This window comes from Trachypithecus francoisi, unplaced genomic scaffold, assembly GCF_009764315.1.
Source record: "Trachypithecus francoisi isolate TF-2019V2 unplaced genomic scaffold, Tfra_2.0 Lachesis_group7, whole genome shotgun sequence".
Classification (NCBI taxonomy): domain Eukaryota; kingdom Metazoa; phylum Chordata; class Mammalia; order Primates; family Cercopithecidae; genus Trachypithecus; species Trachypithecus francoisi.
The window spans coordinates 65,593,830-65,610,388 of NW_022681472.1; the positions used below are offsets into that span (position 1 = coordinate 65,593,830).

General features: G+C 35.7%; 1 protein-coding gene across 1 annotated transcript in view; it reads left to right on the top strand.

Annotated features, from left to right (window-relative positions):
* PKHD1L1 (PKHD1 like 1) overlaps window positions 1-16,559 on the top strand; it is a 162,034-nt gene that overhangs the window by 33,948 nt on the left and 111,527 nt on the right. Inside the window, exons 13-21 of the mRNA XM_033203683.1 lie at window positions 301-569; window positions 1,711-1,802; window positions 5,124-5,283; window positions 5,564-5,699; window positions 7,217-7,360; window positions 8,936-9,093; window positions 10,596-10,709; window positions 12,994-13,143; window positions 14,143-14,267. Of these exons, the coding sequence (XP_033059574.1) occupies window positions 301-569; window positions 1,711-1,802; window positions 5,124-5,283; window positions 5,564-5,699; window positions 7,217-7,360; window positions 8,936-9,093; window positions 10,596-10,709; window positions 12,994-13,143; window positions 14,143-14,267 (1,348 nt within the window). The remainder of the gene's footprint in view (window positions 1-300; window positions 570-1,710; window positions 1,803-5,123; window positions 5,284-5,563; window positions 5,700-7,216; window positions 7,361-8,935; window positions 9,094-10,595; window positions 10,710-12,993; window positions 13,144-14,142; window positions 14,268-16,559) is intronic.

Consider the following 16,559-nt stretch of genomic DNA (forward strand, 5'->3'; position numbering starts at 1 on the left):
ATGCCAGATGTTTTACGTATGTATTATACATAATCCCTCTAGCAGCTATGCAAATATTATTATTACTCCCATTTTACACATGTGGAAACTGAGGCTCAAATAAGTGAAATAACAGTGAACAAATTGCAGACTGCCCCCTGGCTACAGGTACGTGTAGGGGAATATGTAATTGTTTTGTTTGCACACATGCTAAAAATATGAATTGATATACGGAGTCTATAACTCACACCCAAATAGAAAGCCACTGAGACATTACATTATGATCCTGATGAAAGACTTATTTTATTTCACTACACTTAGGAGGGAGAGGCCTGAAGCTTGAGGTATGGAATAATAGCCGTCCAATACATCTGGAAGAGATACTGGAATACGATGAAAAAACCCCCGGGTACATGGGTGCCAGTTGGGTAGATTCAGCTTCCTATATTTGGCCTATGGAACAAGACACATTTGTTGCACGCTTTAGTGGATTTTTGGTGGCTCCAGATTCCGATGTTTATAGATTCTACATCAAAGGTGATGACCGTTATGCTATTTATTTTAGCCAGACTGGACTTCCAGAAGATAAGGTAGGGAAACCTCAGAATACTATTTGGTACTATAAAAACACTATGATGATGTTTATATGTATCTTACTTACTTTAAATCAAAACAAATGAATATATTAAAAATGTATGAGAAATGATGTCATGTGGTTTGGCTCTTGGCTATTATCCTGGATATGATACAAGATATAAGATGATAGAAAACCTATAGCCTACAAGAAAATTTCCCATACCTGAAAATATTTCATTATTCTACATTTACTTGGTCATGAGATAAAAGTCATTTCTCTATTTTATTTTTTTCATAAATAGAATTATACATTCAATTTTATATGTAGTTTTTCACATACTAGTATTAAATACTAATTTTATTAAACAATTTATATAATCACTATTTTTAATGACTAAGTAGTGTTATTATATGTATTTACCAAGCTTAGATAACCATCTCCCTACTGATAAGCTTTTATTTACTTCTGGTGTTTTATGACCACAAATAATACTACTCTATTGAACATCTATGTTCATTAAACTTTTCTGTATTTGGGATTATTTTGTTAGGAAAATTTCACAAATATGAAGCTAACAGATCAAATCAATTTAACATTTTATGACTCGACTTATGTGGCAAGATTGCTTCCCAAACTGGTTGTGTAAGTTTAAATTGCTACCTGTAATTTATGAATTCTAATTTTTATCATAGTTTGTACTCCAAAGATGGTATAATCATTCATAATGGGAAGCCCAAAGTCCTCTCACTCTAGTGTGCAGAACCATTTAGCAATCTTTGGCAATCTAATTTGGATTAAATCTCTCAAAGTTCTCCACAGAGCAAAAGAATATTTTATTTGTCAATAACTGCCTTTCTCCTGGTATGTATCTTCTTAGTTTTCACTGCAGTTCTAGTTATGGAAAAGCTATGATCTGTGTAGCATACTCGGTACAGTACTGTTGATGTTATTGAAGGGTAGAAGGAATGAAGTGAGCTTTGATAATTTTAAAAAAGTATAGCATAGTAGATAACAGATCTTAAAAGAAAAATATAAAGTAGTTTTACATTTTTCTACTTATGAAATTTCTAAGACTGAAATAATAAATGATAAATAAATAAATAAGTAAATGTTGAAAAGGTCTATTAATAAATTCTCCATCTCTCTGGGATTAGGTGAGGATTGCATATCATTCTGCTAATGCCAACAGTTATTTTTCCAGTCCAACACAAAGATCAGAGGATATTCATCTGCAGAAAGGAAAAGAGTAAGGTTTTTTTCTTGTCATTAAATTACTGTGTGATATTTACAAACTTTACATTTATATTTTTAAATATATATGTGTGTGTGTATATATATATATATATATATATATATATATATTTTTTTTTTTTTTTTTTTTTTTTTTTTTTTGAGCCGGAGTCTCCCTCTGTCGCCCAGGCTGGAGTGCAGTGACCTGATCTCAGCTCACTGCAAGCTCCGCCTCCCGGGTTCATGCCATTCTCCTGCCTCAGCCTCCTGAGTAGCTGGGACCACAGGTGCCCACCACCGCGCCCGGCTAATTTTTTGTACTTTTAGTAGAGACGGGCTTTCACCGTGTTAGCCAGGATGGTCTCGATCTCCTGACCTTGTGATCCGCCCGTCTTGGCCTCCCAAAGTGCTGGCATTACAGGCGTGAGCCACCGCACCCGGCCTATATTTTTAAATATTTTCAATTTATTTTTATTGGTGGAAGTGGATATTAGTTTATTGGCTTAATTTATAATTGGTCATTCGCTACAATTTTATTCAAATGTATTTCTTTATTTTCAAGAATACTGGCATTCAGCTAACCAGGGAAATTTGAAGTCTAGAATAACCCTGTTGCAAACTTACACTTTTGTGAAATTACTTGATCCTCTTCTTAGTTCTTTACTTGGACCTCTCAATCAATCCACCCATCTAATTTCTCTGTTTCTGCAGCTGAGCTCTTCAGTATTGCTAGGGAAAAATCACTAAGCCACATAGACTGTTGCCACTGTTAATGTGTATTTGTTATTAACTGGTTTATTCCAGGCCCTGAGCCAGGTACTGGAAATTTGAGAATATTAAAATACACTTCCAGAACTGGCAGAGCATATCGCTTAGTGTTGAAAGGTCAAGTCCAAGGAGCCAATGAGTGAGATTATCATCCAAATACCAGATAATCCCATTCAAAAAGCCATTCCGAATTCCTAGGAAACAGGAAGATAAAAGACATGATACATTCAAAATGGAGAAGGTGGTGGAATGGAGTTAACATGAAGAACATCAAAAGATGCATTGAGATCATATTCATCATTTGGATCTGTTAGACTTTACTGTATAACAAAGCACTTCAGACTGTAGCAACTTCAAACAACAAGTGTGTATTATTTTTCACAATTCTGTAGTTGGCTGAGCTGTTCTTTTAGTCCTGACTAGTTTAGTTGGGGATTGGTAACCTAGAATGCCTCGCTCATATGTCTGGAGCCTCAGCAGGCATGGTTGAGTCTTAGATATCTGGGGCATCCCATTGCACGTGGTCTCTCATCATCCAGGAGACAAGCCCAAGTTTGTCACATTGTGGATGTGATCTCAGCAGTAAAGAGGGGAGTCCTAATGCACACACACTCTGCAATACTCTGTCTGTGTCACATTTGCTAATATCCCATTGCCCAAAGCAAGTGACGAAGCCTAGACTCAAGGATGCAGAAATAGACTTCCCTTCTTGATGGGAGGAATGCTTTTTTCTTTATAAATTTACCTCATCACCCTTTCAGATATTGATGAAGTTATGCTCAGAGGCAGCATCATGAGGATCTTATGGAAATGGACAGGAAGGGTTGGGATCAACAGAACCTGGGAGCAAATTAATGTTCTCACACTGAATGTTCTCACTGAGGTCTTGGTAATACTGACATGGGGAAAAAGTTTTATTCCTTTTTTCCTCCTTCTTCTACTTTCACTTCTTTATATATTAAACATTTTCTTCTATAACCATGAAAACTACTGGGCCAGGTCAGGATAAATGGAGTGCCTGATTAATCCCTACTGCAATTAAGTGTCAGTACATTTTCAGACTTTGGCTTGTTCTTGGAAAATGAGTTCAGTCTACCAGCTTGGCAGGAGCACAGAGTTTGAGTGAAAGCAACTCCTAATACATCTGCTGCCTGGTGTCTGTGCTCCTGCAAAACCAGCTTGGAATTTACATACTGTGCTTACAATGATTGCTGTGAAATCTGAAATTGAGGCCACTCTAGCTGGTTTATTGTAAAGTGGTTTTTCAAGCCTTTCCAAAGGTAGCTCATATTGCTAAATCATTCTACTCAAATATCACAAATATAGTTTCCTCTAGTGCATATCTTTTTGGTCACCTTATTCTGTTTGGAATTCTCCCTCAGTTACTAGTATAAAAAAATTTTGAATCCTTAAAATTCCATTAGCGTTTGTTATTCATATGGAGAAAGGAATAATATTTATTTTATGAAACTTTTGTGATGATTAAATATAATAATGTCTGCAAAGTGCTTAGTTTATTGTCTAGCACAAAGAAAGTACCTAATTAATAGTTTTGAGCCATGAGTAAGGATACAAAATTTTAATGGTTCTTCTTTGAATTCTGCTCTTTAGTTAGTGTTGATCATCTCAAGTCAGCAGAACTGATGAGCAGGTTCTTATGGAAGTCAAGAGCCTGATATAATCCCCAAATATCAGTTCCATCAGGTGATGATCCAGCACCCCATCATTCTACACATATGAAACATGATAAATTTCCCTCATTCAGACTCTTTCATGAACTGTGGATACTGATTCTCCCTATATAAGAATGTATGTTGAGTGATGTGAGACAGTTTAGGGAAGCTCCCAGCTGTCCTCTCCAAAGATGTGAGCAATGGTGACATTGTTGGAGATTTAGAGGAGAAGCAGTAGTTTTGCACTCTCCTGTAACAGCTGCTCAGTGAAGGCATCACCTTGGGTACCCAGTAGGATGAGGAGCAGGAGACATCAAGAATCAGGAATTCAAAATATAAAGTGAAAATCCCATCCAGCTAGTTGGAGGTCCATAGTAAATCTGACCAGTAAAAGTTTCCTGAGGCAATATTTTATTCCCCAAGTTACAAATGGAGCCAAATTTAAGGAACATGAAAGTAGGAACTTTTATTCCTGACAAATATAACCCCTCAGGTATAAAATATACGCTATGCCTAAGCCTGACATTTTCTTGAACACATTAAAATATTTAACCTCTGCATGTTGTCTCTGCTATATGCCAGGGACAGGGTTATTTTTCAGGATCTTGAGTATAGGAACTAGTATTGTCTTCAATAAATATTCATTGACTAAGCTGAATGAATTAGTTATGAATGAGAACAACTTTCTACTAATGCAGATACCTTACATAATTCATTTTATTTTAGCAAACTGCTATGAAAATTTTAACATTTGAATATTTAAAATATGAGATACTACAATATAAGTTATTTAACAGGCAGGCTTTTAAAATAATGTTGATATTTTATTCATTAAAATAATTTCATGGCAAGTGTTGTGGAAAAAAGTTACATTCATTAGTTACTCTATTTTCCAGATATTATATTGAAATCTTGCTGCAGGAGTACACATTAAGTGCATTTGTTGATGTAGGACTGTACCAGTATCAAAATGTTTATACTGAACAACAAACAGGAGATGCAGTGAATGAAGAACAAGTTATCAAATCCCAGTCGACAATCATCCAGGAAGTACAGGTTTGCTATGATTATAGTTCCACTTACAGAAAGTAAATGTCGGAAGGCAGGATCTCAATTTGGTTATTAATTTTACTAGGTAAGATACTGTTTTAGGTGAAAGCAGTCATGGACAATTATTGAATTATGACTTTGATATCTGTATTATAAGCCAAAAAGGCTGTTACTTGTCATTTGTAGTAAAATAGAGCAATAAAGTGACATTGAATAGCTAAGTTATGATGCTTTTAAAGTATATATAATTTTCATATATTAAAAATATTTTTTAATTGGAAAATAGGTTATAACATTAGAAAACTGGGAAACAACTAACGCAATTAATGAAGTTCAGAAGATCAAGGTGACCAGCCCCTGTGTGGAAGCTAATTCATGTTCACCTTACCAATACAGATTAATCTATAATATGGAAAAAACTGGTAAGTTATAAATAATAAGGGAGATACTGTTTCTGTTCATGCATAGATGTAGCCATAAAGTATTTGCTCCAGTCAAATTGTACTGTCTAGAAAATATAGTTTTGATGATAGGCTAGACAAAGAAGCAGAAAAATATATTATGGTAAAAAGCCTTCAGACTGGGATAGAAAGCAACATCCATACAAATAACTTTCTGGCATATACCATCATTTTCTAATAATAATGATAACTATATGTCTAAATGCACATGGAATTTATATATCTGTTACTCACAGATGTAAGTTAAGAAAATGGGAATTGTGAATAGTTAACCCAAATGCCCATCAATGATAGACTGGATAAAGAAAATGTGATACACCATAGAATACTGTGCAGCCATAAAAAGGAATGAGATCATGTCCTTTTCAGGGACATGGATGGAGCTTAAAGCTATTTCCTCAACAAACTAACTCAGGAACAGAAAACCAAACACTGTATGTTCTCACTTATGAGTGGGAGCTGAACAATGAGAACACGTGGACACAGGGAGGGGAACGACACACAGTGGGGCCTGTTGGGGGGTGGGGTCGGTGCCGGGAGGGCATTAGGTTAGGGAAAACAGCTAATTCATGCTGGGCTTAATACCTAGGTGATGATAGGTTGATGGGTGCAGCAAATCACCATGACATACGTTTACCTATGTAACAAACCTGCACATCCTGCACATTTACCCCAGAACTTAAAGTAAAAATTAAAATTTTAAAAGGAATTAAATTCATCATTGCACAGAAGTAAACATGTCTTTCAATTTTTTAAATTAAATGATAGGCCTATGGAACACCAATATTTATCAGCTAAAAAACAAAAACAACATTGCATTTTTCTTTGTTTGTTTGTTTTTTGAGACGGAGTCTCGCTCTGTCACCCAGGCTGGAGTGCAGTGGCGCCATCTCGGCTCACTGCAAGCTCCGCCTCCCGGGTTTACGCCATTCTCCTGCCTCAGCCTCCTAAGTAGCTGGGACTACAGGCGCCCACAACCACGCCTGGCTAATTTTTTGTATTTTTAGTAGAGACGGGGTTTCACCGAGTTAGCCAGGATAGTCTTGATCTCCTGACCTTGTGATTCGCCCGCCTGGGCCTCCCAAAGTGCTGGGATTACAGGCGTGAGTCACTGCGCCCGGCCGCATTTTTATATTTTATAACAAATCCTAAAATATTACTTTCGCTACTACTGTTAATTTTTTTAACCAGTGAATGCTGGTGATTGCTTATTCTTTGTCAAATCCAATAATTATTATTGTGGGAATATTAGAACAATACAATATCAGCCCTGTCCTCAAAGAGATCACAAATTAAATACTCAATATTACTGAACTTGAATCAATTTCAAAATACAATTTTTCTAAGTGATAACTTACATGGTACAGAGTATAGGTGCTTTAAAAATGTAAATACAAGACATCAGTGTTGGCTGCGGTAGCTCAGATTTCAACTTTTCTGTTTGTTTGTTTGTTTGTTTGTTTTAATCCAATCCAAAGTCTTCCTACCTGCTGATGCTTCTGAATTCATACTGCAATCAGCCTTGAATGACCTCTGGTCTATAAAACCAGACACAGTTCAAGTAACAAGAACACAGAATCCCCAGAGCAATATCTACACGGTAACATTCATATCAACTAGAGGTAAGCATGTATTTAATTTTGTACTTGTAGGAAACAAATGTATATGCTGTGCCACTCTAAAAGTTCCATAAGATGACAGAGAAAAAAGACTTGGTTTAATGTCAGCAGAAATTAAATGGTTATTTTTTTCTTTGTTAATTTAAATTTTAGTTGTATTTCAAGGAATGTACAACTCCAATGCATGAGAAATGCACTATACATACTACAAATGCATTTTCCATATAATAGCCTACTTTATAAATTAGTAAAAACTAGTGAAAATATTCTTTCTGAAAATAAAATTTAGGCAAATCAATATTGTCCAGGAGACACTCATCTGGTCAAATCTTGCCTAATGAAAGGATTTTGTGGTGAAATTCACATGGGAGACACTGTATACCATGGGTCTTCCTTCAAGACTGGCAGAGCTCGTTGGAATATTAAAATCCCTGAGGAGTCCTGCAGTATTTAAAAAAAAAAAAAAAAGGAAAAAGAAAAAAGTCAATTCACCTGTGTTTAATGCAAACTTATTTTTTCTCTCCATCTTTTTTTTCAAGTAACAGCTATTAACCTCCTATTAATGTTTTACACAAAACACTTTTGGAAATATGGACATAGACATTCTGCCTTCAAGTCAGACTTCACAACTGACTTGGCAATTTGGTATATTTAGCTCAGAAAGTGGGTCCCTGAATGTGTGTTTATGTATGTGTGTGTGTTTACTTTTCTTTGGGTAATCATTATTTTTCAATTCATGTAAGTAAAATGTTACTTCAATATTTGTGTCTCATTTTATGAAATTGTTTATTTGTTGAGTGGAGGATAAAGAATTTGATTTTATATGAATTTAAGTTTTAAAAGGTGTACAAAAGTTAGATTGTCGAAATACTTATGAATAAACATATGAATATCCTTTTTGATGTATTTTTATATATCAGAGAGAAATTATAAGACTTTAGCAGAGACCTTAAGAAATATGGTACCCAAATCCTAACTGGGCAGATTTTAAGACTTTACCCAACTAAAAGGGTCAAAAAGATCAGTGAGATTCCACCTGTAGAGCATCCTTTCAAAGAACAGAGACATTTGAGGACAGGCCTTATTCCTCTCAAAGTGGCAAAGTCAATGATTATCATACTAAGTGGCATGGTATGAACAAACCTCACAGGTCAGAGATTGTTTCCTGGAATTCATCTTTGTGCCCTATTCATGTCTAAAGAAAACAGCAATATTTCAGCTGAGCATTTGCACTAAAATAATGGTACTAGCACAAAACTAAAAGAATTTTTGGAATATCCTACTGCTCATTGATCTTTATCTCATGGTCCTAATACATCTGTCTGTTTATCTTACAATACTTTTACATAGAGACAGTGCCTTAAATATATAGCACTTTGTCTGTTTTGCCATTTATGCTATGGATAAATCTGCTCAAATTTACATCGTCCCCATTCTTCCTTCTTTTGTGATAATGGAGCACCAAATGAAACCAATTAGGCTACATTTGAGTGTCTATTTAATATATATAAATATATATAGTTTTATGTATAGGCATTTTATTAACTTCTACAAATTCTGTTTGGCACTTAATTTCAGGAGATTTTGATCTGCTTGATTATGAAGTAGTTGAAGGGAATAACGTCACACTGGATATTACAGAACAAACCAAAGGAAAACCCAACTTGGAGACATTCACACTGAATTGGGATGGGATTGCTTCTAAGCCACTCACTCCATGGTCATCAGAGGCTGAAGTACGCTGTAGGAATGTTTCTACCACGCATTTTCCCTGCACCCTCTCACATCATTCATGGGCCATTTGTAGACAGATGGGAAAGAGATATTACTTGAAAAAAATCACTTCAAATTATTTATCCCCTGATCGACTCACCACAATTTATATACTGTGGATACTTTTATCTGAAAGGAGACTAAGAGTCAACCTAGTGCAGCCACCCCTTTTTCCAGACAAGGCATTTCTCAAAGCTTCCAAAACCTTGCCCTGCCTATGTGTAGAAGCTCTGAGTCCCTCTAACCACACCGGCATTGTTCTTCACTCAAAACCCAATTTGTTATCCTGTAAAATCAGAAATTCCTTGAGAGATGTAGTGCAATAAAAGCTTAGCTATAAAGTATTGGTTAGTTTAAATATCCTATTTTTTTTTTAAACAGAACACCATTTAAATGTCAACCTTTTATAAAGAACACTTTAAGGAGGAGTAATACATTCTTCTATTTGGCGTGATAAGTTGGAGCCTACCCATAGTGAGGAGAGAAGGGAGGAATATTCCAAAGACAAGAGAGGGAAAGGGGAGTTCTTAGGTCTGTGCCAACAGGGTCTAATGTATCTCTATAGGGGGCAGCTGTTCAAAAAGAAAGAATGCTTGTGAGTTACAACATTTTGACAACTTATCTGGACAATGAATTTAAGTTAACATTTGTTTATGGATTAAATAGTATATATTGTCTCAAGCCCTTAATTCTAAGTGACAATTATTTCTGTGCTTTGCTGGAGAAATTGATATGGAAATTATAGGAGACTTGTGAGTATGTACTAATTTCTGCATAATCTTCAATAATTTATTATTTTTTAAATAATTATAAATACAAGCTTACAGTATATGCATCTAATCTTTTTTTTTCTTTTTTTTTTTGAGACAGAATCTCGCTTTGTCACCAGGCTGGAATGCAGTGGTGTGATCTCCACTCACTGCAACCCTCCGCCTCCCAGGTTCAAGTGATTCTCCTGCCTCAGCCTCCTGAGTAGCTGGGACTATAGGCACGCACCACCATGCCCAGCTAATTTTTGTATTTTTAAAAGAGACAGGGTCCCACCATGTTGGCCAGAATCTATTGGAGTGTATCTTTTTTTTTTTCCAGTTAATTTTGAGTTAGTTGGAAAAATTATTTATTTGGAATCTATCTAATTGGGTACTAATTAATTTAGGTTTGCTTCATTGCTCTCTTTAAAAAGCTACTAAACAAATATGTCTGCCTTATGTAATAACTAAGTATGCTAATATTAGCCAAATCTATGTAACTATTGTTATTCTAGAATAAAAGTTTTGAAAACTCATTGGCCACTAAAATTATCACACTTAAAATTATTTAGAAAGTTAACTCATCATAATCATGACTACAGTATGGGAATTATGAAAATGTTCTATTAGAACTAATTAGTAGAATCAGGAGTAGAATTACTAGTGTTCTAACTTTTCATGAAAAGAAGTTACTAATGTTTATATTGTTAATTTAGTTTCAGGGAGCAGTGGAAGAAATGGTTAGCACTAAGTGTCCACCACAAATTGCAAATTTTGAAGAAGGATTTGTTGTGAAATACTTCAGAGACTATGAAACTGATTTTAACCTGGTATGAAATATTTAATGAACTGTGAAACTAACCAAATGATAATTTATATAATGGTTTGAAATTTTATAATTTCTTTTTTGAAGTAGCATTAATAACTTTGTCATTCACAATCAAATTGCAAAAATGACTTTGTTATACATTTATTTTAAGGGTTGTTGGTAGGTGCTATTGGTAGTGCCTTCTATGATTCGTTTGTCAAAAAATTTTACTACTCATGAATTTTCTTACTAGAAAGTAGGAAAGCTGAGCAAAGGTAAGATTTGTAGTGTTTTTGTTTATTTTGTGTATTAGGCCATTGTTGCATTGCTATAAAGAGATACCTAAGACTGGGTAATTTAGAAAGAAAAGAGGTTTAATTGGCTCACAGTTCTGTAGACTGTACAGGAAGCATGATGCTGGCATCTGCTCAGCTTCTTGGAAGGCTTTGGGAAACTCTCAATCATGGTGAAGGCAAAGGGGGAACAGGCACGTGTATTGGCTTGGTCAAGGGCAAGAGAAGAGAGTGGGGCGGTGCCACACACTTTTAAACAACCAGACCTTGTGAGAACTCACTCACTGTCATGAGAACAGCACAGATGGGATGGTGCTAAGCCATTCATGAGAAATCCACACCCATGATCATGTCACCTACAAACAGGTCCCACCTCAAGCTTTGGGGATTACACTTCAACATGCAATTTGGTGGGGACACAGATCCAAATCATGTCATTTTGCTTGTGTTTTCTTTTTCTTTTCTCTCTCTTTTTTTTTTTTTTTTTGAGATTGAGTTTCACTCTGTCACCAGGTTGGAATGTGTTGGTGCAATCTCGGCTTACTGCAACCTCTGCCTCCTGAGTTCAAGCAGTTCTCCTGCCTCAGTCTCCCAAGTAGCTGGGACTACAAGCACCTGCCACCACGCCTGGTTAATTTTTGTATTTTTAGTAGAGATGGGCTTTCACCATGTTGGCCAGGATGGTCTTTACCTCTTGACCTCGTGATCCAGCCGCCTCCGCCTCCCAAAGTGCTGGGATTACAGGCATGAGCCACCGTGCCCATCCTTGGTTTGTGTTTTCTTAACATGGATGCACAGTATATCCTTTCTCCTCATTGACTTCAGAGATTATAATATATAGTGGGGCATTATATGTTTTTATGTATTATGTAGTTTTATATAACTGCTTCTCTTGCTTTCTGACATAACACTCTGGCTAATTAGTACACGGCCCAGTCATTATTTCTTTCTTAATGAGATATTTTCTTTAATATAGAGTAAAGGAAGAAAATTGAATATGTGCTTTCTAATTCTCATTTTCAAGTCTTCAGGAAGTCAGCTATTTGCTATTTCCAAGTGAAAACTGTAAGAATAAAAAATGTATACTCTAGTTATTTAATTCAGATCAATACCCTGGATATAAATATAAATCCTTAAGAATATCTCTCATGATACTTTTCATGAGCAGATTAGTGAGAAAAAGATCTTTCCATTTAATAGATGACCTTTTCAGCTTTGTTCAAGAAATATATGTGTATTTATGTTCTATTTTGAATGTAGTACTAGCAGCCATGATGATGGCACATGTTATTTACCTTCTACTCCTTTCCTACTTCATCTCTCATCATTACCCTCACGTGCATTTCCATACTGCACCTAACCTTTACAGTTTGTGTTCCCAGCACCATGGTGTCTCACACCTCTGCTTTTTTGTACATATTTTGGCCTGTCTCTGAAGCCCCTACTTTCTTTTTACCATTTGCACAGTGCCTTTGACATCTTTTTTTCGATTCCAACAACTGCTATTTATCTTTAAAGACTTAACTCATTGTCACTTCCCCTGAGTCATCTTTCTTGATGCTTTTATGTGAGTTAGATATCTCCCTTGAGCCTTAGTTTGATAATCATTGGCTTCTTTGTCTTAGATGGGTGATCTCTATTTACAGGGATAGGGGTTCTTCACCACTTGAATCCTGAAGATTAAACAGCAAACACACAAACAAGCAGAAATCTGACACACAGTAAACACTGCATAAACACTCATGGAAAGAATGAATAAATACCCGTAAAGAGCTCATAATGTAAGGAAAAAAGTCGAACTTGGGAACTAGTCCAATACTGATATAAGGGATTATATAATTATGGATCCAAATGAGAACTTTAGATTTCAGACAAGGAAGAAAACATCTCAAGTTAAAGTAATCGGGGAAACAATGGTATCTGGGTTAAACCTTGAATGGTTTGGGTGCATATGTTGGGGGAAAACCAGAACAATAAATCATGTTTTCATTTGAAATATTATTGTTTCGGTAGGAATATATTAACAGAGGGCAGAAGACAGCTGAAACTGATGCTTACTGTGGTCGTTATTCCCTGAAAAACCCAGCTGTCCTTTTTGACTCAGCAGATGTTAAACCAAACAGACGGCCATATGGGGACATTTTATTGTTTCCTTATAATCAGGTAAGCTCAACAGAATGATATGCTAATTGAATCTGGAAAATACCTTGGTAATAAAATTTCATGAAATTTTAAGACAAGCAAAAATGCTTGCCATATGAATAGTATGTCATATTGTAACAGGCTCTGTAGTATAAATTCTGGGTGGTTGTGGTTTCTTCTGAGGATTTTCAAAATAATAAATATATACTATATATATGTATATAGTACCACAGATCATGTATTATCTTTCTCTTTTAATTCAGAAAAAAATATTTGCACACAAGTTTAAATACTAAAATAATTTAAAGTGTATAAACGTCTTCATTTTTCTTCATTAATTAAGAAGAAAGAAAAATGGCTAGCCATCGTAGGGTGATCTTGGGTATCCAGTCAGAGAGAAGCGAAACCAAATTAGGAGCAGAGGAGATGGCAGTCTTAATGGGGGCATTCGACACTGTTAATCATAGATTCACCCTGTCTCTTATTTTAAAATTCTCAAATTGTGGCATCCATCCTAAAATTCAAAGTTCTTAATATATTTGGCATGCTTAAGGACTTGGAGACCATTAAAATTGGTATTTAATGACTGTTTTACAGTGACACTCATCTCTATCTCTAAATGTTCAATGATATTTACATCCCATTGAATTCGCCTGAATGTTTACCTCTCTTCTTTCCTATGTGCATTGGACTTTTAAATTGGCTGAGTAGCTTAGAGTTAATACATAACTCATCTCCACGGAGAGTGAATTGTTTGCAGTTTTAAAGGACACTATACCTAAAAATAATAGATATTTATTATTAATTGTAAGGTCAGCTCAACGTCACTTTGTCTATAAAATCTTTCCCAATTCTTCCGCAGCTAACTGGCTGAAATTAATCATTTCTTTCTCTGTGTTCTGGTACATTTTATGTAGAAAATGCTCAATTAATATTTATTGACTTTGAATTTATTTGAATTGTTACAAAACAATGTAATGGTAACATATTGTTACCAATGATTTTCATATTTTTATGTAGTTATGTTTAGCATACAAAGGATTCCTGGCAAATTATATTGGTCTAAAATTCCAGTACCAAGACAATAGCAAGATTACTAGAAGCACCGATATACAGTTTACATACGACTTTGCTCATGGAAACAAGTAAGTTACGCTATGAATTTGAAAACTAAGTTATACCATGGTATGTAAACTACAAAGACAAGACAAATCCATTTCTTGGGGTTTTATGTTTTTGTTTTGGTCTGTTTGGGGAGATGATGGCAAATCACACGCACAATGGATGTAACTGTAGTTTTCCTGTTCTACACATGAACATCCAACAGAAATAGTCGTGTTTTAAAGAAATCTATAGATTATGAAAATAACAACTGGTCATGTCATAATCACCCATAACCATAAAAAGACAAAACAATGGTAAACTTTAGAATTTAAATTATATATTACTAAATCCAATAATGTCCCTAGTTGTTGCTGGAAGGTAGAGACAGGCTTATCACAGTCTAGTCGTTATAGTTTGATCACTGAAAAAAAAGGGAATAGAGATATTTTGAAATAATGCTTGCTATATCAAAAGTTAGACACATAGAAATGCAAATAGAGAAACATAAAGGAAGAAACAAAATGAACCTAGAGAAAGCTATTTAATGACTACAGCTGTCATGCCCTTAAACACAATTTAGTCCTATATAACTATTTTTGGGTTTTATTAATTTTTATATCTTCTGAAATTTATGTCATTTGTGACTGCATTTTCATACATGGTACATGCAAACATTTCATTTACAATAGAAGTAATAGTGAAGACATACACAGAGACACACATCTTTCTATTTTATAAAGTACTCCCCATAAATTGTTGTTGTTTATTAAAGTATAATGTACATAAAGTAAAATTCACTCTTTTTAAGTGCACGATTTAGTGAGTTTTAACACGTGTATACAGCCATGTAATCATTACTCCACTGAAGACATGGAACATTTCCTCTCTACAATTTTAGAAGTTTATTTTCATATAAAGTTTATCTCATAAAAATAACCATAATAGGATCTGCATATCTTGAAAAGATTTCTTTTTTTATTTGCTTTTCTTCTGTTATAGCTACATCACAATCTTTATTTTATATGGGTCTATATAGAGTTTATATGATACTTTCATACATGTCATGTAAGTTTCCATCATTTTATAAGATATGGAGAACATTTTTCTATTATAATAAGATATGAAGAACACTATTTTTCTTCCCATCATAGAATAGAACTCTGTAACTCAGAACTGCCATGTGTGGAACAAGTGTGAGGGAGAACCAGCGTCTCCTCATGACACCCAGACAGAGGGAGTGAGAAAATCATCCAAAGTTGGAAATAGAACCAAATGTTTACCATAAATAAAACAAAGACAATAAATAAAAACAGGCAAGATGTTAATGGAGAGTCGAGTAGTTAGATGGAAAGAAACAGCAGTCTTGATGGCGGAATGTTTCTTGATGCAAAAGCTGCTGCTCAAATCTGCAATTTCAATTGTCCTGTTTTCTACATAATCCTAACACTATTTTTTTTTGAGGCAGGGTCTGGTTCTGTCACCCTGGCTGGAGTACTGTGGGACCATCACAACTCATTGTAGCCTTCACCTTCTGGGCTCAAGTGATCCTCCCACACCAGCCTCCCTCTCAAGTAGCTGGGACTATAGGTGTGTACCACCACGCCCAGCTAATTTTTTGTTTTTGGAGAGAGTGGATCTTGCCATGTTGCCACAGCTGGTCTTGAACTCCTAGGCTCAAGCAATCTTCCTGCCTAGGCCTCCAAAGTGCTGGGATTACACGTGTGAGACACCATGCCTGGCCCCCAACACTATTTTCAAAATGCATCAGCCAGTTCCCAATTCATAACTTTAGAAATTCATATACTCTAAAAATTGCTGACATATGTTGGACTGGAAGGGAAACCTTGTTTGTTAAAGGTTTTAAAAACTATGTCTTAGAGGATAAGATGTGTAAAGTGGGAGACAGCCAGGGCGAAGACCTGGAGGTGCTCCAGCAAAGCTAGGTCCCCAGACTCTATCAGGAGGAAATCAGTTGTGTTCACTGGGACAGTGGCAGAAAGGTGACAAAAGATGGGACCAGGCAGGTGGGTGGGAGCATATCAGAGTTATCCTTCCTGTGGAACTGGAATGACCTTATGTTAAGAAAAGGAGGGCGCTGGGCAATATGGCAAAACCCCATCTCTACAAAAAATACAAAAATTAGCTGTACGTGGTGGTGCACACCTGTGGTCCCAGGTACTCAGGAGGCTGCAGTGGAGGATTGCTTGAGTCTGGGAGATCCAGGCTGCAGTGAGCCAAGATTGTGCCACTGCCCTCCAGCCTGGGTGACAGAATGAGACCTTGTCTTGAAAAAAAGAAAAAGAAAGAAGGTGTGTGTGTGTGTGTGTGTGTGT